Here is a 26,368-nt window from a genome sequence, read left to right as displayed (position 1 = left end):
TCATACCTAGGAAAGGAGATGGGATTCATTAAAACGCAGAATATGTGGTCTTTAGGAAAAGCTTTTAGGCATTTGAAATAAAGTAGCATTTTTGTTAAAGACTTAGAAATGTGTGATGAATTTTTAAGCCCTGATTTTTTAGATGAATAATTGTTCTCAGCTCTAGCAAAGTCTGTGACTTGAATAAATTAATTTGATTAAATTCATTTTTATTTGTTTTGATCATGTCTTCTCAGAACACAAATGAAGTAAATCTTATATTTTGTAGTGATTATTTGAAGTCATTAATTTGCCCCTAGTTTGTTTTTTAATGTTTATATTTCCAAATCCCTATAAATCTCCAGGTGCTAATAGATGGAACATTCCCAAGCTGACTCTTAGAAGACTTAAAGCACCTTTAGTTCTTCCAGTTGAAAGAAAGGTTTTTGGAACAAAGATTTTTTTTTTTTTCTTTTTAAATAGTGGGATAGACTTGATAACAGCCTAGGGCCTCTTCACTATAATTCAGAATGTAAATATTTTCCTCTCCCTTTCTTTCAGAAACATAAAAAGAAGAAAAAACCAGAGGTGTTTAACTTTTCAGCTATTCACTTGATTCATGATCCCCAAGGTACTATAATTATGACCTCCCAAGTTCCTTGTTGGCTTTATCTGCCTGTTTAGCTTCCCAACTTCCAGGTTATCAGAGAATATAAAATCCCTGGCACTTAATAGACAATAAATGCTGAATTGTTGCCTGTTGGTTGTGGCCTAGAGAATTATGTTCTAAAGCAGTGATTCCCAGCCCACAGCAAAATAAGAAAAATGTGGGGAACGGCTCTCTTTGCAGTTCATGTCTTTCATAATGCAGTAATAGTAGGACATTCTACTTGACCAAATGAAAAATTAACAATCTCTTGTTATTCCCGTTTTTTTTTGTTTTGTTTTAAAACTGGCGGGTGGAAACCTAAAATTTGGGAAACCTGTTTTAGAACACTAGTTCTCAAACTAGATTGCATGTGGAATCAGTTGGGGAATTTTATGAAACTATAGTGGTACTTAGGTCCTGTTATTCCCAGAGACTGATTAGTTGATATGGGGTATGATTGGGCAATGGGGTTGTTGTTTTGTTTGTTTGTTTTAGGGTAGATCCCTGTTGGTTATCTATTTTAAACATAGCGGTGTGTTTTACATGTCAATCCCAAACTCTGAATCTATCCCTCCCCTGGCAATGGGGCTTTTAAATGCTTTCTGTACTCCAGTTTACTGACCCTTCCTCTTGGTCAGTGTTCCTCAAACTTTAAAGCATATACAGACCACTGTGGGATCCTATTAAAGTACAGATTCTGATTTTCAGTAGGTCTGGGGGTAGGTCCTGCGTTTCAGTATTTGTAATAAGCTACACGGTGGACAGCTGCGGGTGGTCTGCAGACCACACTTTAAGAAGCACGGTCTTAAGAGTGTTTGTCAAACAGTCACTCGATGTTGATGCTGAAAATCTTGGGAATCCTTAAGACTTAACTTTGGGCACCATCAAAGGTGTATTTGCTTCTGTGTAAGTCTGTCCACCTGTCCTGTCAGTTTTCGCCATCCTGGTTCTGCAGTGACTTCAGGCACAGTCACACTAGAGTCAACAATCAAACCACCGCTTTTCTCTACACTTGTTGAATAATATTGTGCAGACCATGGGCCCACAGTATACATCTCTGATTATTTTCTTCTTTCCAGATTTTGCAGAAAAGCTACTGAAGCAGCTGGAGAGCTCCAAGGAGAGATTTGAAGTGAAGATGATGCTCATGAACCTCATCTCCAGATTGGTGGGAATTCACGAGGTTTGAATTGCATTGTGTTTCTCTTGATGAATATTGGAAGTAGAATTATTCTTGGTAAGAGGACACCTTTGACTAAGGTAGAGCAGTGGCTTAATTTTATCCTCGCATACCATTTCAACCCATATAGTTTACAAAAGGATAAAATCTTTCACTAGAAAACAGCTGTTTTTGTCACTTTTCCTTATCAGTAAGTATGAACGTTGAATTGTACATGTATTCAGTTTATAGACAGACTGTTTTGTTCTTTTTTTTTTTTTACTTCCTTTTATTTACCTTTGTTTCACTTATACTTTTTTCTGAGCCAACATAGCCCACATATTTTTATCAACTGTTACTATGTTTCACCATTTACCCCTTCATAGCTTTCCTGACTTCTGGCTTACTCACTTAACAAAGCTGAATTCTCTGATTATTCATTTAATATTAAATTAGATTGCAAGAACTCTTTGGTGGTATAATGTATGTAATTGTATATACATATGGAAACTTCAAACATACTCAGACTATCTGCCTTTCTAGAAAAGGAGGAATTCCCAAAAATTCAGGCCATGAAGAAATGACCGTGAGGTTGTTCCTGTCATTTTGCTCTTGTGACTAGTTCTGATCTGATTGTCATTGAATATGTTGCTTTCTTCAAAAAACAAAAAGTAAAACAGGCTTCTTTATTGAATATCATGTGGTATAGATAAATACCAAGATAAAAATGAAAGTAGACATGAGCGAATATACTTATTCCATTTCTAAAAGAAAAATTTAACATGTTAAGAATAAATTGCTTTTCCTCCATGGGATGCAGTTCTAAAGCAGGATCATCCAGTCAATTCTTGTTACCTTTGTGCAATAATTTCAAGTCACAGCTGAATTTGAGCTCAATAGAAAAGCAAATGTGATTTGTAATTGAAGTCTGATTTGATAGAAATGAAAACTGGAGCTTCACAACTGACTGCAGTTAAACATCCATCTCTATATCAAACACAAGTCTTGCCATTTCGTTTTCTGGTCCTACTTTTGCTCTGTGACTAAAATAGAAAAAAATTTATTCTCACATGATGAGAGCTTTGTAAAAGCCTAGGCCATCTCCAAAGTTTTTCTTCTTGAAGTTAAAGATTACAGTTGCTTTAATAACTGGATCCTCATCACTTTCATCTAGGTAGTTCAGTTCAATTCAGTCACTCAGTTGTGTCCAACTCTATGACCCCATGGACTGCAGCACGCCAGGCCTCCCTGCCCGCCACCAACTCCCAGAGTCTACTCAAGCTCATGTCCATTGAGTCGGTGATGCCATCCAACCGTCTCATCCTCTGTTGTCCCCTTCTCCTGCCTTCAATCTTTCCCAGCATCAGGGTCTTTTCAAATGAGTTTCAACTTCAACATCAGTCCTTCCAGTGAATATTCAGGACTGATCTCCTTTAGGATGGACTGGTTGGATCTCCTTGCTGTCCAAGGGACTCTCAAGAGTCTTCTCCAACACCACAATTCAAAACCATCAATTCTTCAGCACTCAGCTTTCTTTATAGTCCAGCTCTCACGTGCATACATAACTACTAGAAAAATCATAGTCTTGGCTAGATGGACCTTTGTTGGCAAAGTAATGTCTCTGCTTTTCAATATGCTGTCTAGGTTGATCATAACTTTGCTTCCAAGGAGTAAGTGTCTTTTAATTTCATGGCTGCAGTTACCATCTGCAGTGATTTTGGAGCCCACATCTAGGTGGAGCTCAGAGTAATTTCTCCATTGTGGTTTGATTGGTATACAATAAGAAAACTAGACTGTGGGTTTTTTGGTGATCAGATTACACTAGGTGCTATTCAGGTTTGAATTACTGTTACCTTTGAAGACTAAAAAATTGCTTCTGTAGCCACACCAATTTAAAAGTAGAATGTTGCATTTTGACTGCCTTTCCTCCCTTGGTTTATTCTGTGTACACGTTCTGCCTTGACATAATGAGGATAGGAACATAGCCTTCCTTTCCTTGATTAATACAGTGCATTGAATCATCCTGGATCACTCATACCTGTTGAGAGGGGAAAAATGACTCCCAGTTAGCTAAGCGTGGTGATATAATTACATCGTGGAGCACTGAAACTCTGCAGCTCAGCAGAGTTTATATATTAAGTTCGTGCATTCTTTTCTCCACAGCTTTTTCTCTTCAACTTCTACCCCTTTGTGCAAAGGTTTCTACAGCCTCACCAAAGAGGTAAGACTTCTGCTTGCTGTGTTCCTTTCGTGGCCTTGGGGTTAGAATAACCATTCAGAGTCTTTTGTTCTGGAATTACAGTTACTGGGGGCAGGGGGCGGGGGGGACTGTAAAATATTTGGTTTCTCAAAGCAAGGCTGTTTGTAATACCATACTCATATGGAAAAGTCTTAAAAAGACTTTTGACTATTTACTGTAACTTGGTAATAGATACGAGGGTTTGCCTTACTCCTTTCATTGCCCTTATTTGTATTCTTAATTAAAAACATCAACATTGTTAATAGGCTATACCTCAATACAAAATAAAAAGTTTAAAGTTTGGGGGGAAAAATAAATAAATAAAAGCAAGAAGAAAGTAATGGTTGTCTTTGCCTTTGAACTTGAACCAAAGTAGGAAAGAAGTAAACATTTATTGAACATTTAGCATGAGCCAAATGCTGTGCTAAGTGATTCACATGTAGTCATCTTGTTTCATCCTCACTTCAGTCCTATGAGGTATAGAAAGAAGAAAGACCAAGATCCCTCCCTTCGTTTGCCAAAGGCCTCGTTCTTTATATATGTATGGTTTAGTTGCTAAGTCATGTCCGACTCTTGCGACCCCATGGACTGTAGCCATCTGTCCATGGGGTTCTCCAGGCAAGAATACTGGAGTAGATTGCCATTTCCTTCTTCAGGGGATCTTCCTGACCCAGGAATCAAACCCAGGTCCCCTGCATTGCAGGCAGATTCTTTATATATACTGCTTCTTTAAAGGGAGAGAGTATGTATATGTGTATGTTTATATTTTTTTATTTATTTAGTGATTCCTAGTGAGCACTGCATTAGACATCAGTGAACATAAAGTATTGCTCTTACCTTCATGGAGCTTACATCCTAGAAGGAGATCCACAGAGTGTTGTATATAATATGTCCAGGTGAAGATAAGTATTCTGAGAAAAAAGGAAGCAGGTAAGGGGAATAGAAAGTGCCAGGGTGGGTTCTGTTTGGATTATGTGGTCAGGAAAGACATTTTGATGAGGCAGCAGCTGAGCAGGAAGCAAGGCAGTGAGCCATGCAGACGTCCGAGAGTTGGGTGTTCCAGGCAGAGTACTCAGCAGGAGCGCTAAGGCCGGTGTGTGTGCTCGCCATGTTTGCTGTGGTCCTGAGACGGGGCTGTAAACTGACTGACCGTGCCTTTCTGATCTCTTACACTGTTAGAAGTAACGAAGATCCTTCTGTTTGCCGCACAAGCGTCTCATCACTTAGTACCCCCAGAGGTGAGAACTCTTAAACTTTACTTCTGTCAGGATCTAGTGAGTACATAGCAGTGCCACTGAGTATACATGGTGGCTTTTCCCACAGAGATTACTGTCCTCCCCACCTTCTTAAACTGAGTAGAAGAGACACTAGCTCTTAAGGACACTTATATAGAGAAGTTTACTTTTAGAAATAAAAACATTTTACTATAGAAAATAAAGTTTGTTTTGAACCAGTGGTTGAGAATTCTTGTTTTGTTGAGTGGCCAGATTTTATCCTGGAGAAGGCAAGAATATCAGTGAATTTATATAGTGATTAAAGGAGAGCCAGATTTAGTTTCAGAATAGCCAAGAAGACAGCGACACCCAAAGTAGAGTACTTCTCTGTCTTCCTCAGTCTTGCTCCTTCCACCTCCCAGACCGAAGGTGGAGGGCTGTTTTTCCACGGTGATAGTGTATCATCCCTTCATCGTCAAGCGTTTAAGTAGGTGGAGACATGTTACCAATACTCATATCCTTTCTTCCCATCCCATTCAGATCATCCAATCATTGCTCATGACTGTGGCCAACAATTTCGTTACTGACAAGAACGCTGGAGAAGTCATGACAGTAGGGTATGTAGAATGTGGCTGGAGGCGGTGGCTGTGGTTTTCACCTGCTGGCTTTGCTTTCCGTTACCAAGATGTGAAATTTCAGCTAAAATGGTGCCCTCTGAGAAAAACTTAAAATAGACTTCCGCCTTCTCAGTATTTTTCTTCTTCTCTTGGTAATTTTTTAATTTATTGGTTAGAATTTTGAGCCAGAGAAAAGATTTCTGTCCTTCTAGTCAACATTTTGTTTTTTAATTAGCTTTTTACTCTTTTAAATGAATGCTTGTGTGCAATCTAAATATTTTTCCCCTGCCTGCTACCCTGAATTCCTGTCTTCCCTGGAACAAATGATTCATTATTAAATGATTCTTTAATCCCAAAGCAGTTCAGTGACCTTTTTGATTAATACAAAAACACTTAGTGAGTGTGAGCACTGGTTTAGGAAGTCCGGTCCGTCCTGATAACTAAGCAGTATGCTGAACAGCTGCTTTTTATCTCACTTGGAAAACATTGCTGGGAGATAACAGCCCTAAAAACTAACTTTTTGGGTGGAATAGGGGGAGAGGAGGGGATGTACATGTAATTATGACTGATTCGTGTTGATGTACGGTAGAAACCAACAAAACATTGTAAAGCAGTTATCCTCCAATTTAAAAAAAAAAAAAAAAGATTTTGACTTGACCTGATACAGTTTTCCCTAGAGTTGGTGAATAAATGCTGCCAACATATACGAGCCCACCTCCCTTTATTGCCCTTTGCTTTACACACTGAAGGTCTGTGTTAACTTTGTGTGGGGCAAGCCTAATGGAGACATCTTTCCAATAGCATTTGCTCACTCCATGTCTCTGTGTAACGTTTTGGTAATCACCAGCGTAAAGATTATGCCTCACTGAAGGCTCAGATGAAGGTTAGCACTTTTAGCAGTAAAGTATGTTTGAATTAAGGGTGAAAGTGAAGTAGCTCAGTCGTGTCCGACTCTTTGTGACCCCATGGACTATAGCCTACCACGTTCCTCTGTCCATGGGATTTTCCAGGCAAGAATACTGGAGTGGGTTGCCATTTCCTTCTCCAGAGGATCTTCCCGACCCAGGGATCAAACCCAGGTCTCCCGCATTGTAGGCAGATACTTTACCATCTGAACCACCAGGGAAGCCTTAATTAAGGGTATGTACATTTTTTTCTTAGACATAATGCTGTTGCACGTTTTATGAACTACAATATAGTTGAAACATAACTTTTATATACACTGGGAAACCAGAAAACACGTGTGACTTGCTTTATTGCATTGTTCTGGAACCAGATCGGCACTATGTCCAAAGCATGCCTGTATTTTAGAGGTGACAATGTTGCTTATTCTTCTAATAGAGGAAATAGCAGTAAACTTCGTGGAAACAAACCCTTCTGAGGCTGCCCACTCCCACATCCCACCAGAGACCTCAGCGCTATAAAACCAACCTTATATTCCTTGTGATTTAGTCTTTTTAGAAAATCTTCTTAGGTCGAACCACATGAAACTGCTGTTTTTTTTTATTTCATTTTTTCCTTTTTTAGAATCAATGCTATAAAAGAGATAACAGCTCGATGTCCTTTAGCCATGACTGAGGAACTTCTGCAAGACCTGGCTCAGTATAAAACACACAAAGATAAGAGTAAGTGCTGTGTTATTCTCAGTAGATGAAGGAGTATAGAGTATCTCATTTTTGTCTCAGTAGACTCTTTGCTCTGAAGTTTCTAGTTAAAGCTGTTATTTTCCAGATGTGATGATGTCTGCTAGAACTTTGATTCAGCTTTTCCGAACACTGAATCCTCAGATGTTACAAAAAAAATTCCGGGTAGGTGAAGCATACATGTATTGATCAAGGATTTGGTCTCAGAAAGTGAGAGTCATTTCCTCCGATTTGAGTTTGAGTATTTCTGGTGCTTGGAGTAGGAAATGGCAGCCTACTTCAGTATTCTTGCCTGGGAAATCCCACGGACAGAGAGAGCCTGGGGGGGTTACAGTCAGGCCGTCAGGGCTGGACTAGATGGGGTTGCAAAGAGTCGGGCACAACTAAGCACATTTCTGATGCTTCCATTTAGAGTATTAGTGATAAACGTAGTTTTATTCTTTAAACTCAGAATAAAGTTGAATACTATTCCTTAACTATTTTATAGTTGGTATATGCTCTTTGATACTGAATGAGTCTTATAGACCTTTTCAGATCTGTAGCTGATGACAGCATTGAACAGGCTATTCCTTAACCAGATAGTACCTCTACTGAGGTGGGAGGAAATGAGATGTATGTATGTCACGGAAGCAGAGATCTCAAGACCTAAGAATCAAAGTTTCCTGGGGTAGTTCAGAAGAAAGCAAGAAAAGAGTGGGCAAAGTTTTGAGAGGGAATTTACTTTGACCCAAGACATTGGTGAACTGTTTTTGTCATTCATTTGCTTCCATTTTTTGTGATTCTTTTGAATTCATAATCCTAAAGAATCCTTTTCATGAATAATGTTTTGCTGTCTAAGCAAAAAACTAATTCCTTTCCTTTAGGGTAAACCTACAGAAGCCTCCATAGAAGCAAGAGTGCAAGAATATGGAGAACTAGATGCTAAAGATTACATTCCAGGAGCAGAAATTCTGGAAGTTGAAAACGAAGAAGAAAATGCTGAAGGCGATGAAGGTTTGTTTTTCTTGCACCATTATTCAGGACAGAATCACTCCTGCTATATCTGTATTGACCTTGAAATCTTTATACTGTTTGGACATTCATTCAGCTGAAGTTAACTGAGTAATGACTGCTGATGCGGGCATTGCAGGTATTGATGGGCATTGATGGGCGTGGTTCCTGCTCTGAGGGAACTGACATTCTACTGTAGGAAATGCCTTTTTGGTCCTTCAGATTGGCTGCCCCTTATCAAGGGCATGCTGTTTGATACTTGGGAAAGATAACGGGTTTTTGTTGTTGTTATTGCCTAGAAAAAATGGAGAGGATTACAGTCTCTAGTAGTCCTCCCATTGAAGGCGAGGATTACAGTCTCTAGCAGTCCTCCCATTGAAGGAGAATACTTGTTGAACTTGTCGAGGAATACTCAAGGAACCCCGTTCTGATTTCCAAGGCTAGCATTTATTGCATTGGTTACTAGAGTCCTATCTTCTTCCTGTTTGTTCATTATTTCAACAAAACTTTCGTAAACATTAGCTATGAGCCAGCCACTGTCAAAGCAAAGATGAATGACTTGGTTCCTATCTTTGAGAATTTTTCATACACAGCTAATAAAGCATTAACAGGATTTATGATTACAGTCAGGTATAAGGGCAGGAGAGAGGTCAGGTACGTCTCAGAGGTTCAATAAAATCTTCAAGGAAATGGTGAGCCATGAGTCATACTTTGAATGCTGAGTGAGCAATTGTAGAATAGTGGAGACTTTTCCAGGCAAAGGATTTAGGAAACTTTTAGAATGTAGGATACAAGGCGATGCACAGAAAGCTGTGAGACTGGAGATGGAGTTGGGGCCTTCTCATGAGTGGTGGTGTGCCATGCCTAGGAGCTGGGACACTGTCACAGAATGTGGGTGTCCACTGAGAGAGCTGCAGGTGTCCTTGACTCTGAAAACTCTCTGTGGTAGCTCCATTAGGAACTCTGATGCCTTTTTAATGAGATGTCTACAAGGTTCTTGCGCAACCAGAATTCTCTGCCTTGGTTCCCTGAATGATATATTTCTAGCTAATTTCTCAAACATTTAAGTGTGCTTAGAAAAGTTAAATAACTCATATGCAGTCACTGTAAATATACAGGTACAGTTTTAATGGACATGATTGGTTTGGTGGAAAGAACACAAGCTCTGGAATCATACGTGATTTTCCTAATTTCAGCATAGTCTGCATTTCTAGCTGTTTTTTAGCCTGGGGCAGGTTATGTAACTTGAGAATCTATTCCTCTTTTGTTGAGTCACGACGGTCAGAGAAAGATTGTCAAATTTTGGCTCATGGTGGATACTTAATCAGTGCTTATTCTCCATTCTTTGACTTAGTTAAATTGATGTGACTTATTTAACAATACTACTGCTCAACTTTTGGTGAGCCCCTACTTGAGGTTCATTATATAAGCTTTCTTTTGCTTGATTTGCCTCAGTGTACCATGAGCGCTGAGCAGAAGGCGGGGGTGCTGACACGCTCTTTTTCATGCAGATGGCTGGGAGAGTGCCAGTCTCAGTGACGAGGCAGATTCCGATGGTGAATGGGTTGACGTGCACCATTCTTCCGATGAAGAACAGAAAGAGATCGTAAGTCCTAAAAGTTCCTGTCCCAAGTGTTGAGGGGCTACGCTCTCAGTAGGGCTAATGGCCGTTTAAGCCTGTGTTGTGTTCTCTCAAGTCTGAGAAACTGAACAGCATGCCCCTGGAGGAGCGGAAGGCCAAAGCGGCAGCCGTCAGCACTAGCCGAGTGTTAAGTCAGGAAGACTTCCAGAAAATCCGAATGGCCCAAATGAGGAAAGAGCTCGACGCTGCCCCTGGAAAAGCCCAAAAGAGGAAATACATTGAAATAGACAGTGATGAGGAGCGCAGGTAAGACGGCACACGCACCAGGCCCTCAGTCAGCTCACGTGACTATGAACGTCGTAGGAAAAGGAATTCTCTCCTTGTCTGATATTATGGTTTTTTTATTTACCCCAGGGGTGAGTTACTTTCTCTTCGGGACATTGAACGCCTTCATAAAAAGCCAAAGTCTGACAAGGAGACAAGACTAGCAACTGCAATGGTGAGTGAGGCATGTCATTGCCTGGTTCTTTATTTTTTTTTTTTTTTTTTTTTTTTAAACTTTACATAATTGTATTAGTTTTGACAAATATCAAAATGAATCCACCACAGGTATACATGTGTTCCCCATCCTGAACCCTCCTCCCTCCTCCCTCCCCATACCATCCCTCTGGGTCGTCCCAGTGCACCAGCCCCAAGCATCCAGTATCGTGGATCGAACCTGGACTGGCAACTCGTTCCTTACATGATATTTTACATGTTACAATGTCATTCTCCCAAATCTTCCCACCCTCTCCCTCTCCCACAGAGTCCATAAGACTGTTCTATACATCAGTGTCTCTTTTGCTGTCTCGTACACAGGGTTATTGTTACCATCTTTCTAAATTCCATATATATGCGTTAGAATACTGTATTTATGTTTTTCCTTCTGGCTTACTTCACTCTGTATAATAGGCTCCAGTTTCATCCACCTCATTAGAACTGATTCAAATGTATTCTTTTTAATGGCTGAGTAATACTCCATTGTGTATATGTACCACAGCTTGCTTATCCATTCATCTGCTGATGGACATCTAGGTTGCTTCCATGTCTTGGCTATTATAAACAGTGCTGCGATGAACATTGGGGTACACGTGTCTCTTTCCCTTCTGGTTTCCTCAGTGTGTATGCCCAGCAGTGGGGTTGCTGGATCATAAGGCAGTTCTATTTCCAGTTTTTTAAGGAATCTCCACACTGTTCTCCATAGTGGCTGTACTAGTTTGCATTCCCACCAACAGTGTAAGAGGGTTCCCTTTTCTCCACACCCTCTCCAGCATTTATTATTTGTAGACTTTTGGATTGCAGCAGACTGCTAGATACAGATAGTGAAGTGAAATACGACTCAAAACTTGTATAGGCACAGAAAAGCTATAATTAACATAGAATAGAAGGCATAGATGGGAAGTTAGATGAGTTTTAGCAACTTGACAGCCATGTAACCACTGTCCAAGACAAACTGGAGCGCAGAAAGGCACCATAACATTTTCCCAGTTTAAAGGAGGTGCACAGTTCACAGTCCATTTATCAAAGCTATGAGAAAAGCAGTGGAATGTTTATAGTCATTAAAGAAAAACAGAGACAGTTGGAGCCTGCCTGCCTTCCCAGCTTCATTTTCTCTGCCTTTATTCCAGACACCATTCCAAACACTCCCTACGTCACCCTCTGTTGCATTGGTACTGACATCTCTTTAGACAAGTTTGAAAACCCTTGTTTCTTCCCCACACCTGTGGATAAACTATTCCTACTTCCTGAAATGCTCTACCCTTCCCACCTTTCCTCACCAGAAAGGCCTTCACCCTGCAATGAGCAGCTCATGAGGTCTCCCTTTCTCAGAGGCTCCTCTGACCTCTTGAACGCCCTTTGTTCCACTGTGCTCCCCAGCCGCATTACAGCGCATCACAGTCATGTCTCCCCTGGACTGAACTGTCACCAAGGAGCAAGGACTGGGTTCCATCCACCTTCGTATCCTTGACTTCCAGTAGAGCCACCACAGAGGAGATGTGTGTGTTGATGTGTTAACTCCTGCCATGGTATTTTTTGTGCATGTGTGCTAATAGGCTGGAAAAACAGACCGAAAAGAATTTGTGAGGAAGAAAACCAAAATGAATCCATTTTCCAGTTCCACCAATAAAGAGAAGAAAAAGCAAAAGAACTTCATGATGATGCGGTATAGTCATAATGTCCGGTCAAAAAATAAGCGTTCCTTCCGAGAAAAGCAGGTGAGTTCAACCTGAAGCTTGACTAGGCAGAGTGGTGGTGGTGTTCTGAGACTTCTCTATGTGTGAGTGGAATTGTGCCCTCTAAGACCTGGTGTAATGTGTGTCTCAGGATTAATGGGCTGTATTCTTAGCATGGAGAGCAGTCAGAAATGTAAATCCTATACCTAACTTGGTTGAGATTCAGCTGTGTGACTTTTGGGTTTTTTTCTCCTGTGTAAATGAGTTTAGGCTAAATGATTGCTAAGGTCCATTCCTATGCTAAGAGTCTCTTGGTGTTGCATCCGTGAAGTACAATATAAAACTCAACTGAAGAATAATTTTTGAGTGTTTGTTATATGCCTGGTGCTTTTCTCCAAAAAACATTATCATGTGTGGTAGTATCTCAGAAAGGGCTTCCTAGATGGCTCAGTGGTAAAGAACCTGCCTGCCAACACAGGAGACGCATGTTCAATCTCTGGGTCAAGAAGATCCCCGGCAGAAGGAAATGACAACGCACTCCAGTATCCTTGCCTGGGAAATTCCATGAACAGAGAAGCCTGGCAGACTACAGTCCACAGGGTCACAAAGAGTGGAACAAGACTGAGTGACTAAGCAACAACAGTGTCTTAGAAACAGCTTCAGGAGAGCAGTACAGACTAAACAGTCTGTCCCTGGCATGGTCCTTCCTCTGTGTGCCCTTACAGGACTTTGGCATTTTATTTTATCCATTTTCTGTCTTGGGCGAGTAGTCCTGTTATTGTAGTAAAACAGATTTTTGTTTGTATATCCTTGTCTACTGGGCATGTACCAGAGTATATATCTAATTGTACCCAGGAGAATCTCTAGGAAATCAGGTAAGTAAATCAAGTAAATCAGGTAAAGTAAATTAGTGCCACATCCTGAACCAGCGTTCCTAAATTGCAAGCCAGTTATGAACCTCCCGGTTCCAAATGTGAGAGCCAGCTCTCCAGGGCAGGGCTCCGTCTGTGTGGGAACCAAGTCAGAATGAACTAAATTAAGGTACCCCTTAAGGCCTCGCTATCTATTTAAACTTGCTAGTTCTCAACTGTTTAGCTGCTGCTGCTGCTGCTAAGTCACATCAGTTGTGTCCGACTCTGTGCGACCCCATAGACGGCAGCCCCCCAGGCTCCTCTGTCCCTGGGATTCTCCGGGCAAGAATACTGGAGTGGGGTGCCTTCCTTCATGCATTCCTTCTCCAATGCATGAAAGTGAAAGTGAAGTCACTCAGTCGTGTCTGACTCTTCGCAACCCCATGGACTGTAGCCTACCAAGCACCTCCGTCCATCGGGATTTTCCAGGCAAGAGTACTGGAGTGGGGTGCCCTTGCCTTCTCCGCAACTGTTTAGCAGCATTGTATAAGTAATAAAATGACAATATTCTGAATAGAAGTTGTTGAAAGCTGAAGTGAAAGATGCCATTAAAGATTTTAAATAGTCTCAGACTTCCCTGGTGGTCCAGTGGTTAAGAATCCACCTGCCAGTGCTGGGGACGGGGGTTCAATCCCTGGTCCAGGAAGATCACACTTGCTGAGGGGCAGCTAAGCCCGTGTGCCACAACTACTGAGTCCATGTGCTATGCGATGCGCTCCACAACAAGAGAAGCCACCACGGTGAGAAGCCCATGCACCACAACTAGGCAGTGGTCCTGCTCACAGCAACGAGAGAAGACCAGCGACGAAGGCCCGGTGCAGCCAGAAATTAACTTATTTTAAAAGACTTTAAATTGAATTTTCCCAGTTCAATTTAAATTCATGGTTGAATTGATTAAATCTATTAGTTTATCTTTCTCTGCCTTTTGTACGATTTTACAGTTGAGGAAATAGTTGGCAGTTAGCAAGCCTTGCCTTATTTTGAGATATTTGTAATCTTGCTACACTTAGCTAGGAGTGTTCCCTTCCCTACTTCTCTGTTTTTAGCAGCTTTTTTTTCACATGATAGAGAAGCCCCGCTTTGTTCCCATCAGCACCTCTGGAAGTATCAAATATTTGTCTTAAAGAATTTTTTAAGACGAAGTTAAGAGTTCACTGGACACGCTCACACGTTGGTTCAAGAATGCTTTTTCCTCCTCCGGTTTTCTTGCCATGATCAGAACTTCTGTGTTTGTTTCCTTGTCCTATATTTTCTTCAGGGTCTCTTCATTATGAAGCTTGACTCTGGTTCCTAATTTTCTCTATTCTGTCCTTCCCTCTAGGCCAGCAGAGTAATCAATATGAAAATTATTAAATGAGATATTTTACATTCTTGTTTTTGAGCTAATTGAAACCCAGTATGTTTTACACTTGTGCTCTGTGCTGTGCTCAGTTGCTCAGTCGTGTCTGCCTCTTTGTGACCCCATGGACTGTAGCCTGCCAGGCTTCTCTGTCCATGGGGATTCTCCAGGCAAGAATTCTAGAGTGGGTTGCATGCCCTCCTCCAGGGGATCTTCCCAACCCAGGGATCAAACTCAGGTCTCCTGCATTGCAGGTGGATTCTTTACTGTCTGAGCCATCAGGGAAGCCCATGAATACTGGAGTGGGTAGCCTATCACTTCTTCAGGGGATCTTCCTGACCCAGGAATCGAACCAGGGTCTCCTGCACTGAAGGTGGATTCTTTACCAACTGAGCTACAGCCTCAGTTGGGAATATTTGGACTAGCCATGTTTCGTTGCCCAACAGCCATGTTTAGCTAGTGGCTACTGTATTGGATGGTGCAGTTATAGAGCATCTCCAAAAAGAGGTGAGACTAGAGAAGGAAGGTAAAGCACATGAGAAGAGAAAAAGAAGAGGACCTAGCATTGTGTTCAGATGGTGTGAACGAGGAAGGGGCCTGATATATGTGTGAGAGTGGCCTGTGCTTTGTCACAAAGTTTAATGAGTGGAATTAAATCCATGTAACCTGAGTTACAACATTATTAGCTGATTGTCGTTCGGTTGCCCAGTCGTGTCCAACTCTTTACGACTCCATGGACTGCAGTACTCCAGGCTTCTCTGTCCCTCACCATCTCCTGAAGTTTGCCCAAGTTCATGTCCATTGCATTGGTGACATATTATTAGCTAATATATCATTCTTAACCATATATATGACTATTCCACAGCTTTCCAGTTTTTAACTTATTTACTGCAGATGGTGATTGCAGCCATGAAATTAAAAGACGCTTACTCCTTGGAAGGAAAGTTATGACCAACCTAGATAGCATATTCAAAAGCAGAGACATTACTTTGCCAACAAAGGTCCATCTAGTCAAGGCTGCGGTTTTTCCACTGGTCATGTATGGACGTGAGGGTTGGACTGTGAAGAAAGCTGAGTGCCGAAGAATTGATGCTTTTGAACTGTGGTATTAGAGAAGACTCTTGAGAGTCCCTTGGACTGCAAGGAGATCCAACCAGTCCATCCTAAGGGAGACCAGTCCTGGGAGTTCATTGGAAGGACTCATGCTGAGGCTGAAACTCAAAAACTTTGGCCACTTCATGCGAAGAGTTGACTCATTGGAAAAGACTGATTCTGGGAGGGATTGGGGGCAGGAAGAGAAGGGGATGACAGAGGATGAGATGGTTGGATGGCATCACCGACTCGATGGACATGAGTTTGAGTGAACTCCAGGAGTTGGTGATGGACAGGGAGGCCTGTTGTGCTGGTGTGCAATTCATGGGGTCGCAAAGAGTTGGACATGACTGACTGAACTGAACTGAATCAATATAAAACAATATGAACGGATACTATAATTAAACTGACTTTACAGATATGAAAATAATACATATATGGCTAACTCAGAAATACCTTCTTAGCTATGCAACTTAGGTTGAAAGAAACTTGTTAATTTTTTTCTACCATAAGTGTCCCAGTTATTCTGCCTGTCTACACAGACATACTAAGACCCAGACCTGAGTTAAAGGCAAGAAATCAATAACTTAAAATCATAAAATTCAAAAAGTTTGAATATGTAGATGTAGAGCCAGGCAACTTCCACCCCCCCAAAATGCTTTAAAGTTTCTAGGACTCAAAAGGTGATGGGTGCTTAGGGAATTAATGGAATAATATTCATCACAAACTTAAAAGGTACACATTGGCCTTGGTTATCTTCTTTTTATATTTAGGTTTATTCTTCACAATCTTTTACTTAATATTCCATTTATTTTCTTTTGGGGACTGTGAAACTTTCTGAGGATATTTACAGGTTCACTTTATACACTGGTCCAGTGGTCTTCTTCTCTAGATGATGTTTACATCATTTTTTCTTTATCTTCCAGCTGGCGCTACGAGATGCACTCTTGAAAAAGAGAAAAAGAATGAAGTAACTTCCAAGCAAGTCTTCCGTTCCAAGGAGAATGCTAAATTTGTACATTTCTCTGAAAACTTGCAAATTAAGAATATTTGTTTACATTAAAAAGTCCAGAAGCACTATGTTGTGGAAACCACAGTAAACTTGGTAGCTTTTGGTGTTCTTATTTTAGAGATGGCTAATGGTGGGAATGTTTGAAATGTAAACAGTCATGGTATAAAATCATTTTCATTTAGTATTCATGCAAGAAAATAATTATATACACATGTATAAAGAAAGAGTGAGAGAGAGTGCCTATTAATTGTCACTGAAGATATAAAAATGAATGAGCCATAACTTCTCATTCAAGATAACCTGTTTGTAGGATGGGGCGAGGGGCAAGTGTGTTTATATGTATTTACACTGCTGTATAAATAGTTCTGTAGTAGAGACAGTTTTATACTTCTGTGGAGTCACAGAGGCCTTACAGACCAACTCTGCAGAGGATGGGTATTATATATTTTCTTAAAACAGGACAATGTTACAAGAGTAAGAGGATCTTACTTGTAAATAGGCTTACCTGCTGAAAACAGGTTCCTGCTGTACAGATTTTGAGTAGACAATTTAGCCTTTTTAGTCCATCCATCCAAAAGATGTAATTTTTTTTTTTTTTTATGCCAGGTATAGGCTTTTTGGCTGAGATCTCATTTTTTAAATTGCCTTAAGTATAAATAGTAATCTCAGAGTGGCTTCTGTTCATTATTTGGGCTGCCCACTCTTCCACAGAAGAAAAAGAAATCAGATTAGTTTCTTCAGTCTTCCTTGACCCTGTAATAGTCCAGCCCTCTGTTGGCCTTGTCTCAATAAAAGGTTTCTAATGTCAAATAGGTCCTCTGTGTGCTGCGTCGTGTGTGTTTTCTCCCTCCCCTAGGCATACTTGAGTAGATTCCAAGGGCCATGAGAGCCATGGTCAGCTGTTGGCAAGTTTCTCTGCATTTGGAAATAGTTTGGTGCCCTCTGTCTCAAATTTCCTAGATAATATTGTGATAGTCGGAAAAATTGCTTCAAACTAGAGAAAAAGGCAGTTTTCTGCCCGCTCAGCAGCTTGTAAAACCACTTCTCTTATTCATTTTCTAGCATCTTCTGTTTGCTTTCCAAGTTCAACTTCAGTGTTACTTCAAGTGAAACTTTGCGACTTTTCCTAAGACACCCCATACCACTAGGGATTGGTTACGAAGACCTCAATGATTAATGATTACTTTGCAGTGGCCTGGCAGAAGGAGCCCTCCATCAACCCCCAGGAGCTTCCATGTTTCATAGGAAGTGCATGTTTGAATGTTTCAGACCTGAAACTGCTCTTTCCTCTTTGCATTTTTCAGCTGTCTCCCTGTGTATGTGTCTAGCTCCAGAAAAAAGTAAATAAAACTCAAAATCGCCCAGGGTCTGTAGCTTTGCTTTTTGAAATTGTGATGATGCTGGGTACTTTTATCCTTCCCCTGGATTTTTCCACCCTCTGAGCTGCCAAGAGGCCAGAGTCCATTCTGTAGTCTCCTCTCTGTTCTACTACTCCTAACTGAAATCTGTATGGCAGCTAAATTTCTGGCTTTAAAAGCTATATCTTTAACTTTCATTTCTTTAATCCCATAGTATCAGTTCATTTGTGTCCAACTCTTTGCAACCCGCTGGACTGCAGCACGCCAGGCTTCCCTGTCCATCACCAACTCCTGTCCATCAAGTTGGTGATGCCATCCAACCATCTTACCCTCTGTCGTCCCCTTCTCCTGCCTTCAATCTTTCCCATCGTGAGTGTCGTTTCCAATTAGTTAGTTCTTTGCATCAGGTGGCCAAAGTTGGAGCTTCAGCATCAGTCGTTCCAGTGAATATTCAGGACTGATTTCCTTTAGAATTGGCTTGATCTTCTTGCTGTTCAACGGACTCTCACAGCATATAATTCCTTTTATTATTATTGAGAATATTTTCTGTTTAAGTCAGGAGGTCAGATCCTCACAAGGTTGGATGCTGTCAACAAGGGTAGAGTGACCTTCAAGGTGACTTTTACCTTGAAGAAGTCACCAGGGCTTGAACTTCAGCTCTTGAGTCTCAAATTTTTGTCAACAGTGAGAATAGGGCCATTTCAGAGATGAACATTCAACTGTCCAAACTCTATATAAAATCTAGAATACTGATACATATATGTGATCTTAGCAACTTCTACTAGAAAATAGGCTCCACAGAAGGCAGTGAGTCTGTTCTGTGCTAGTTCAGTGCCCAGTAAGTAGATGCTCAACAAATACTTGAATACTTGATAAAAACCCCTATCTGTCAGTCTTCTCTCTGTAAATAAAATACCACCTACTTCATTGATTGTTTTGAGAACTAAGCACTTAGCATGGTATTTACCACCAAGAAAGCATTCAGTAAATTTCTCATCAAAGATTATATACCTATTAAGTTTTTTTGTTTCAGTTTTGGGTTTTTTGCTTAATTTACTTGAAACAATAGTTGTTCAGTTCAGTTCAGTCGCTCAGTTGTGTCCGACTTTTTGTGACCCCATGAATCACGGCACGCCAGGCCTCCCTGTCCATCACCAGCTCCCGGAGTTCACTCAGACTCAGGTCCATCGAGTCAGTGATGCCATCCAGCCATCTCATCCTCTTGTCGTCCCCTTCTCCTCCTGCCCCCAATCCCTCCCAGCATCAATGAGTCAACTCTTCGCATGAGGTGGCCAAAGTACTGGAGTTTCAGCTTTAGCATCATTGATGTTGCTATAAATATTTGTTTTACCCCTTATCCATTTAGGGGGAACTAGTTTGAAACATAAAAATTTATCTTGAGGGTTACCTCGCAGTCCAGTGGTTGAGGCTCGATGCTCTCACTGCCAGCAGCCCAGGTTCAGTCCCTGTTCGGGGAGCTAAGATCCTACAAGCCACATGGTGTGGCCAAAACAATATTTTTGAATGTATATTGAATGCTCTCTGTGGGCCAAGCATGTGCTAGAAGCTGTGTGGGGTGCTAGAAGCTAGAAGCTGTACAAACACAATGTTCCTGCCATGTAGAAACTTTTAATCCTTTGAAGGAAATAGACTTACAAAGTGACTATATAAAAAAGGCACATCACAGGGCTAGGGACAGCCTAGAGAGGAACAGTTAAACTGGCAGAAAGGTAGAATGCCTGATCGCTAATACACTGATACTTAGGAACAGAACAGCAGTAGGAGACGAACTCACAAATCATAAAAGTTTAGGGTTTAGAAGTTGGTATAATTTTTTGAAGATTTTGATTAATATAAATTTTGGTTTTGTTATCACACATCCTAATTCTATGAAAATGTGTAATCTATATCGTGTTACATGGCAACTCAGTGCTGAGCACAGTGTTCAATCAGTCAGAATGTTCTGTTCTTCACCCTCTTCCAACAACACAAGACTCTACATCACCAGATGGTCAATACTGAAATCAGACTGATTATATTCTTTGCAGCCAAAGATGGAGAAGGTCTATACAGTCAGCAAAAACAAGACTGGGAGCTGACTATGGCTCAGAACACGAACTCCTTATTGCCAAATTCAGACTTAAATTGAAGAAAGTGGGGAAAACCACTAGACCATTCATGTATGACCTAAATCAAATCCTTTATGATTATACAGTGGAAGTGACAAATATAGATTCAAGGGATTAGATCTGATAGAGTGCCTGAAGAATTATGGACAGAGGTTCATGACATTGTACAGGAGACAGGGAGCAAGACCATCCCCAAGAAAAAGAAATGCAAAAGAGCAAAATGGTTGCCCGAGGACGCCTTCCAAGTAGCTGTGAAAAGAAGAGAAGCAAAAGGCAAAGGAGAAAAGGAAAGAGATACCCATTTGAATGCAGAGTTCCAAATAATGGCAAGGAGAGATAAGACAGGAAAACAATGGAATGGGGAAGACTAGAGATCGATTCAAGAAAATTAGAGATACCAAGGGAACATTTCATGCAAAGATTGGGCACAATAAAGGACAGAAATGGTATGGACCTAACAGAAACAAGATATTAAAAAGAGGTGGCAAGAATACACAGAACTATACAAAAAAGATCTTCATGACCCAGATAATCACAATGGTCTGATCACTCACCTAGAACCAGACATCCTGGAATGTGAAGTCAAGTGGGCCTTAGAAAGCATCACTACGAACAAAGCTAGTGGAGGTGATGGAATTCCAGTTGAGCTATTTCAAATCCTGAAGGATGATGCTGTGAAAGTGCTGCACTCAATATGCCAGCAAATTTGGAAAACTCAGCAGTGGCCACAGGACTGGAAAAGGTCAGTTTTCATTCCAATCCCAAAGAAAGGCAATGCCAAAGACTGCTCAAACTACCGCACGATTGCACTCATCTCACACGCTAGTAAAGTAATGCTCAAACTTCTACACGCCAGGCTTCAGCAATATGTGAACCGTGAACTTCCAGAGGTTCAAGCTAGATTTAGAAAAGGCAGAGGAACCAGAGATCAAATTGTCAACATCTGCTGGATCATCAAAAAAGCAAGAAAGTTCCAGAAAAACATCTTCTGCTTTATTGACTACGCCAAAGCCTTTGACTGTGTGGATCACAACAAACTGGAAAATTCTTAAAGATATGGGAATGCCAGATCACCTGACCTGCCTCCTGAGAAATCTGTATGCAGGTCAAGAAGCAACAGTTAGAACTGGACATGGAACAACAGACTGGTTCCAAGTCAAGAAAGGACTACATCAAGGCTGTATATTGTCACCCTACTTATTTAACTTCTATGCAGAGTACATCATGAAAAATGCCAGGCTGGATGAAGCACAAGCTGGAATCAAGATTGCCGGGAGAAATATCAATAACCTCAGATATGCAGGAGTCCGCCCGGATATTCTCGAGCATCTGCCCCCCAAAAAACCAGAGTCTGTCTACTTTATTGCTTTGTGCTCTCACCTCTGACTTTACTGGGGGCTGTCCCCTACCACCATCTCGCTCTCTCTGTCAAAGAGTTAACTTACAGCTCCAATTAATAAAGTTCCTGGGTAATTAGGAGTGTTTAAATCCAAACCCCTCAGATGGCTCTCTAACTCACCTGACAAGTTTACCCGGACTCCTGCAGCTATGCATACGATTGTTTACAGTCTCCCAGCCTCAGGAGGCATGGGAAGCTTAAGATATTCAAATAGCTTAGAGCCTCTCAGAGAGTTAGAAACTGTCAGAATAAGACTAGTAAAGGATTTCACTGATGAGTCAATGTTTGTTGCCAAGTTTTCACATCCCCTGAATTGTATCCTTGAATATGTATTAATTAATAGTTGGTATGTAGAAAAAATAAGTAGTGGCCTTGGTGTTAGTAACTTTAGACCCTTAAGGTAATAAATTCTTTCCTTTGTTGTAAACCCATTACACATCCACCCTATAGGAATGCAATTTTATCTTTGGAAGATGGCGCCAAACCTTAAAATAATTACTCTTAGAGAAAATAAGTCTTTGTTGATAAGTCCTTGTCAAGAGTCATAAAATGTTAGTAGGCCTTCTGGCCAGAAGATGATGTAAATCACCTAAACCATTTGTATACGATAAGTTTGCAGGAAAGAAACCCTGGTTTTTGATAAGGATCAAAAACTGCTGACTTTGCATCCCCTATTATCCTCTATGTGTAACTTAGGGTATAAAAGCCCCTGTTAAAAATAAAGCTATGGGCCTTGCTCACCAATGCTTGGTCTCCCCATGTCATTCTTTCCTTTAACTTCCGGCTGAAGTCTCCATCTGGAAAGTGGATATCCTCTGCGACCACTTATTTGCCTGGGCTTCAGATATGTCTAGATGAGACCCTCCCTCGTATATGGCACGAAACGTATCAAAAGAGATTCTACTATAAACAAGCCCGATCTTGAATTGAAAACCCCCTTATGCAGAAAGCGAAGAAGGAACTAAGACAGCCTTTGATGAAAGAGAGGAGAGTGAAAAATCTGGCTTAAAACTCAACATTGAGAAAACTAAGATCATGGCATCTGGTCCCATCACTTCATGGCAAATAGATGGGGAAACAGTGGAAACAGTGGCTGACTATTTTCTTGGGCTTCAAAATCACTTCAGATGGTGACTGCAGCCATGAAATTAAAAGACGCTTACTCCTTGGAAGGAAAGTTATGCCAACCTAGACAGCATATTACAAAGCAGAGACATTACTTTGCCAACAAAGGTCCGTCTAGTCAAAGCTATGGTTTTTCCATTGGTCATGTATGGATGTGAGAGTTGGACTGTGAAGAAAGCTGAGCACCGAAGAATTGATGCTCTTGAACTGTGTGTTGGAGAAGACTCTTGAGAGTTCCTTGGACTGCAAGGAGATCCAACCAGTCCATCCTAAAGGAATTCAGTCCTGAATATTCATTTGAAGGAATGAAGCTGAAGCTGAAGCGCCAATACTTCGCCCACTTGATGTGAAGAACCAACTGATTGGGAAAGACCCTGATGCTGGGAAAGATTGAAGGCAGGAGAAGGGGATGACAGACGATGATGGTTGAATGGATCACAGGCTCAATGGACATGAGTTTGACAAACTCCAGGAGATGATGAAGGACAGGGAGGCCTGGCATGTTGCAGTCCCTGGGGTCACAAAGAGTCGGACACAACTAAGAAACTGAACAACAACAAGTTCAATGAATTTACACAAATGGAATACGTCCTGGATATCAGCACCGAAATCAAGAAACAATATTACCAACATCTAGGAAGCCCGCTTTTTGAGTGGAGAACTCAAGAAATGCTGCACCACCAAAGTCCTTAATGGCACAAGTGTCGTGTGGAAAAATATGGGCATCTAGGATGCCGACTCAAAGGGAGATTCTCCAGAGTCTGATTTGAATGCAAAGAAGGTTATGTAACACGTTAATCAATTTGCTTCACTTTTTCAAACATGTAGGTATTTGACGTTTAAATGTCTGTGACAAGACATAGAACTCTTTCAACACATACACATTTTTATCTAATGAGAAAGCATCGTGTTGTAGTTTAAATGTTAGCAAGTTCCTCTTTAAGATATATAAAATAATGCTGCTTCTTACAACTTACAATTTTATAAGTGTAATATACACATGAAAATAGTGTGGGGACTTCCTGGAAGTCCAGTGGCTGAGCCTCCACACTCTGAATGCAGAGGGCTCCAGTTCCATCCCTGGTCAGGGAACTCGACCCCATATGCCATAACCTAAAGATCCTACATGCCATAATCAAGACTTGGCACAGCCAAATAAATAAATATACAGATTTTTAAAAAAATAAAATACTGTTGTCTGGGGACTTATTGAGACTGAGGTCAGAGATAGGCGGGCACCTGGGCCGGACACCTGGTGTTTGTCAAGTGGAGTAAAATTCAAGCTTTGTTCTCACCCAGACACTCCAGGGACAAAGCTAGTGGCAAAAGCTGAGATCTGCTGGAGTAGAGAGATAAAGGGCCGGCCCACTCCTGAGGTCAAGGAAGACTTCCCCTTCTGCACTTTCACAGGAAGGCTTCTAGGGGTCAAAAAAGGAGGGGGCCCCACCCCATAATAAGTCTGGACATGCACCCACCAGGCTCTATGGTGGGATCCATCTTAGAAAAAAGTTGCACATGCATCTTGGGGAGGATCCTAGGACCAGTCAGGTGTGGAGAAAGAAAGAAGTTAATTGGCCATATGTAAACAAAGTAAGAGTTGGACTATAAAGAAAGCTGAGCACAGAATTGATGCTTTTGAACTGTGGTGTTGGAGAAGACTCTTGAGAGTCCCTTGGACTGCAAGCAGATCCAGCCAGTCTATCCTAAAGGAGATCAGTCCTGGGTGTTCATTGGAAGGAATGATGCTGAAGCTGAAACTCCAATACTTTGGCCACCTGATGCGAATAGTTGACTCATTGGAAAAGACCCTGATGCTGGGAGGGATTAGGGGCAAGAGGAGAAGGGGACGACAGAGGATGAGATAGCTAGATGGCATCACTGACTCGATGGACGTGAGTCTGAGTGAACTCTGGGAGTTGGTGATGGACAGGGAGGCCTGGCGTGCTGCAATTCATGGGGTCACAAAGAGTCAGACACGACTGAGTGACTGAACTGAATTTACTGAAACAAAGACCCGGATCCTATAAAGTGATGTAAACCACCTCTTTACTGTACTCCTCACTTAGGACCCCCACACTCTCTCCGGGTGTGTATCTCTGCCTTTCCTCTGCCATAAATAAATAAACTGTTTCTCTATGTGCTCTCCTATACACTGTACTATGTCTCTCTAGTAATAAACTCTGTACCTGTTTTGCAGTTTTTGCCTCCTTGAAACATTCTTGGTGTCAGACCGGGTAAGAATCAGGGAACTTCACTTCTAGCCTCTAGCCCCTGGTGGACTGGTGGCTAGGCTTAATCCCTGGAAAGGGAAGTAAGATCCTGCTTCAATACTATTGTCTCTCTGAGAAAGAGACTATGCTTTCCACTGTGTGGGTGCAGGGCGTGGGTTCGATCCTTGGTCAGGGAACTGAGGTTCCACTTGCCATGGAATGTGACCAAAATTAAAAAAAAAAAAAAAAAGTAAACAGTGTGGTTCAAATATAGCTGGTTGGATTTTCTTTTTCTCTACATATTAAGTATGTATGTATGCATGTGTGGATACTCAGTCCCTCAGTCACATCAGACTCTTGGTGACCCGATGGACTGTAGCCTGCTAGGTTCCTCTGTCCATGAGATTTCCCAGGCAGGAATACTAGAGTGGGTTGCCATTTCCTTTTCCAGGGGATCTTCCTGACCCAGGGATTGATCCCGCATCTCCTGGGTCTCCTACATTGTAGGCAGATTATTTACCACTGAACTTTCACATAGGATTTATCTTTATATATATTTTATACATACTATGTAAATGAGGAGACTTATTATCAGAATTGTCTTAGGCGATTATGGAAACTGAAAAATCCTGCAATCTGCTGTCTGCAAGGGGAGAACTGGGGAAGCTGGTGGTGTAACTCAGTTCAAGTCTGAAGTCCTGAGAATCAGGAGTGCCAATGGCCTCTTTCCCCTCTACCCCCGGCCCCTTTTTAGTATAAAACCCCTCTAGTTCCATTCTTATACCAAGATCCAGTTTTGGTGTACCTAGTATTCCTGTTATTTAGATACTAAGATCAGATCCAGGAGTGCTTTAAGAGGGCATTTGGCCAAGGGGTAAAGAAAAATTAAGACAACATGGGAACCTAACTCTAGAAAGTGTTAAAAAGGGGAAGCATAAAAGAATTAAATGGAAACTAAAAATGTGATATTTCACAACTTCTTATTTTAAGAATACTTTAATCTTCCTCTTTTTAAAAATTTTAGAAACATTTTACCATTTTAACTATAATATTTTTAAACATATAGAAAATAATGAAACATTTCCATCTTCTAAATTATTCAATATTAATTTTTACCATATATTTTTGTTTTAAAGAAATAGAATTGTTAAGAGTATAGCTAAAGCCCTATTCAATTTTCTCCCTTCCTCAGGGATAACCACTATTTTGTAGTTGATGCCTATTATTCTTTTAAGTATTTTATCTTTTACTGCATTTGTGCATGTGTGTGTATTGATAGGGCTTCCATGGTGGCTCAGATGGTAAAGAATCTGCCTGCAACATGGGAGACTCAGGTTCGATCCGTGAGTCAGAAAGATCTCCTGGAGAAGGGAATGGCAACCCACTCCAGTATTCTTACCTGGAGAATTCCATGGACAGTGGAACCTGGAAAGTTCATGGGGTCACAGAGAGTCAGACACGACTGAGTGACTAACACACACACATGTATTGATATATATGCTGCTGCT

The 26,368-nt window shown here is 41.1% G+C and overlaps 1 protein-coding gene across 1 annotated transcript in view; it reads left to right on the top strand.

Annotated features, from left to right (window-relative positions):
• SDAD1 (SDA1 domain containing 1) overlaps window positions 1–17,455 on the top strand; it is a 31,538-nt gene extending 14,083 nt beyond the window's left edge. The window contains 13 exon segments of the mRNA NM_001102489.2: window positions 541–610; window positions 1,708–1,811; window positions 3,951–4,008; window positions 5,206–5,264; window positions 5,781–5,857; window positions 7,385–7,482; window positions 7,589–7,665; window positions 8,364–8,493; window positions 10,002–10,096; window positions 10,188–10,378; window positions 10,487–10,571; window positions 12,166–12,327; window positions 16,554–17,455. Coding sequence (NP_001095959.2) covers window positions 541–610; window positions 1,708–1,811; window positions 3,951–4,008; window positions 5,206–5,264; window positions 5,781–5,857; window positions 7,385–7,482; window positions 7,589–7,665; window positions 8,364–8,493; window positions 10,002–10,096; window positions 10,188–10,378; window positions 10,487–10,571; window positions 12,166–12,327; window positions 16,554–16,601 — 1,254 coding nt within the window. The 3' untranslated portion in view covers window positions 16,602–17,455.
• The last annotated feature ends 8,913 nt before the right edge of the window (window positions 17,456–26,368 follow it).

The sequence above is a fragment of the Bos taurus genome, chromosome 6 (assembly GCF_002263795.3).
Source record: "Bos taurus isolate L1 Dominette 01449 registration number 42190680 breed Hereford chromosome 6, ARS-UCD2.0, whole genome shotgun sequence".
NCBI lineage: Eukaryota > Metazoa > Chordata > Mammalia > Artiodactyla > Bovidae > Bos > Bos taurus.
The sequence above is the reverse complement of the archived record's forward strand: the minus strand, read 5'-3'. Positions and strand labels throughout refer to the sequence as shown.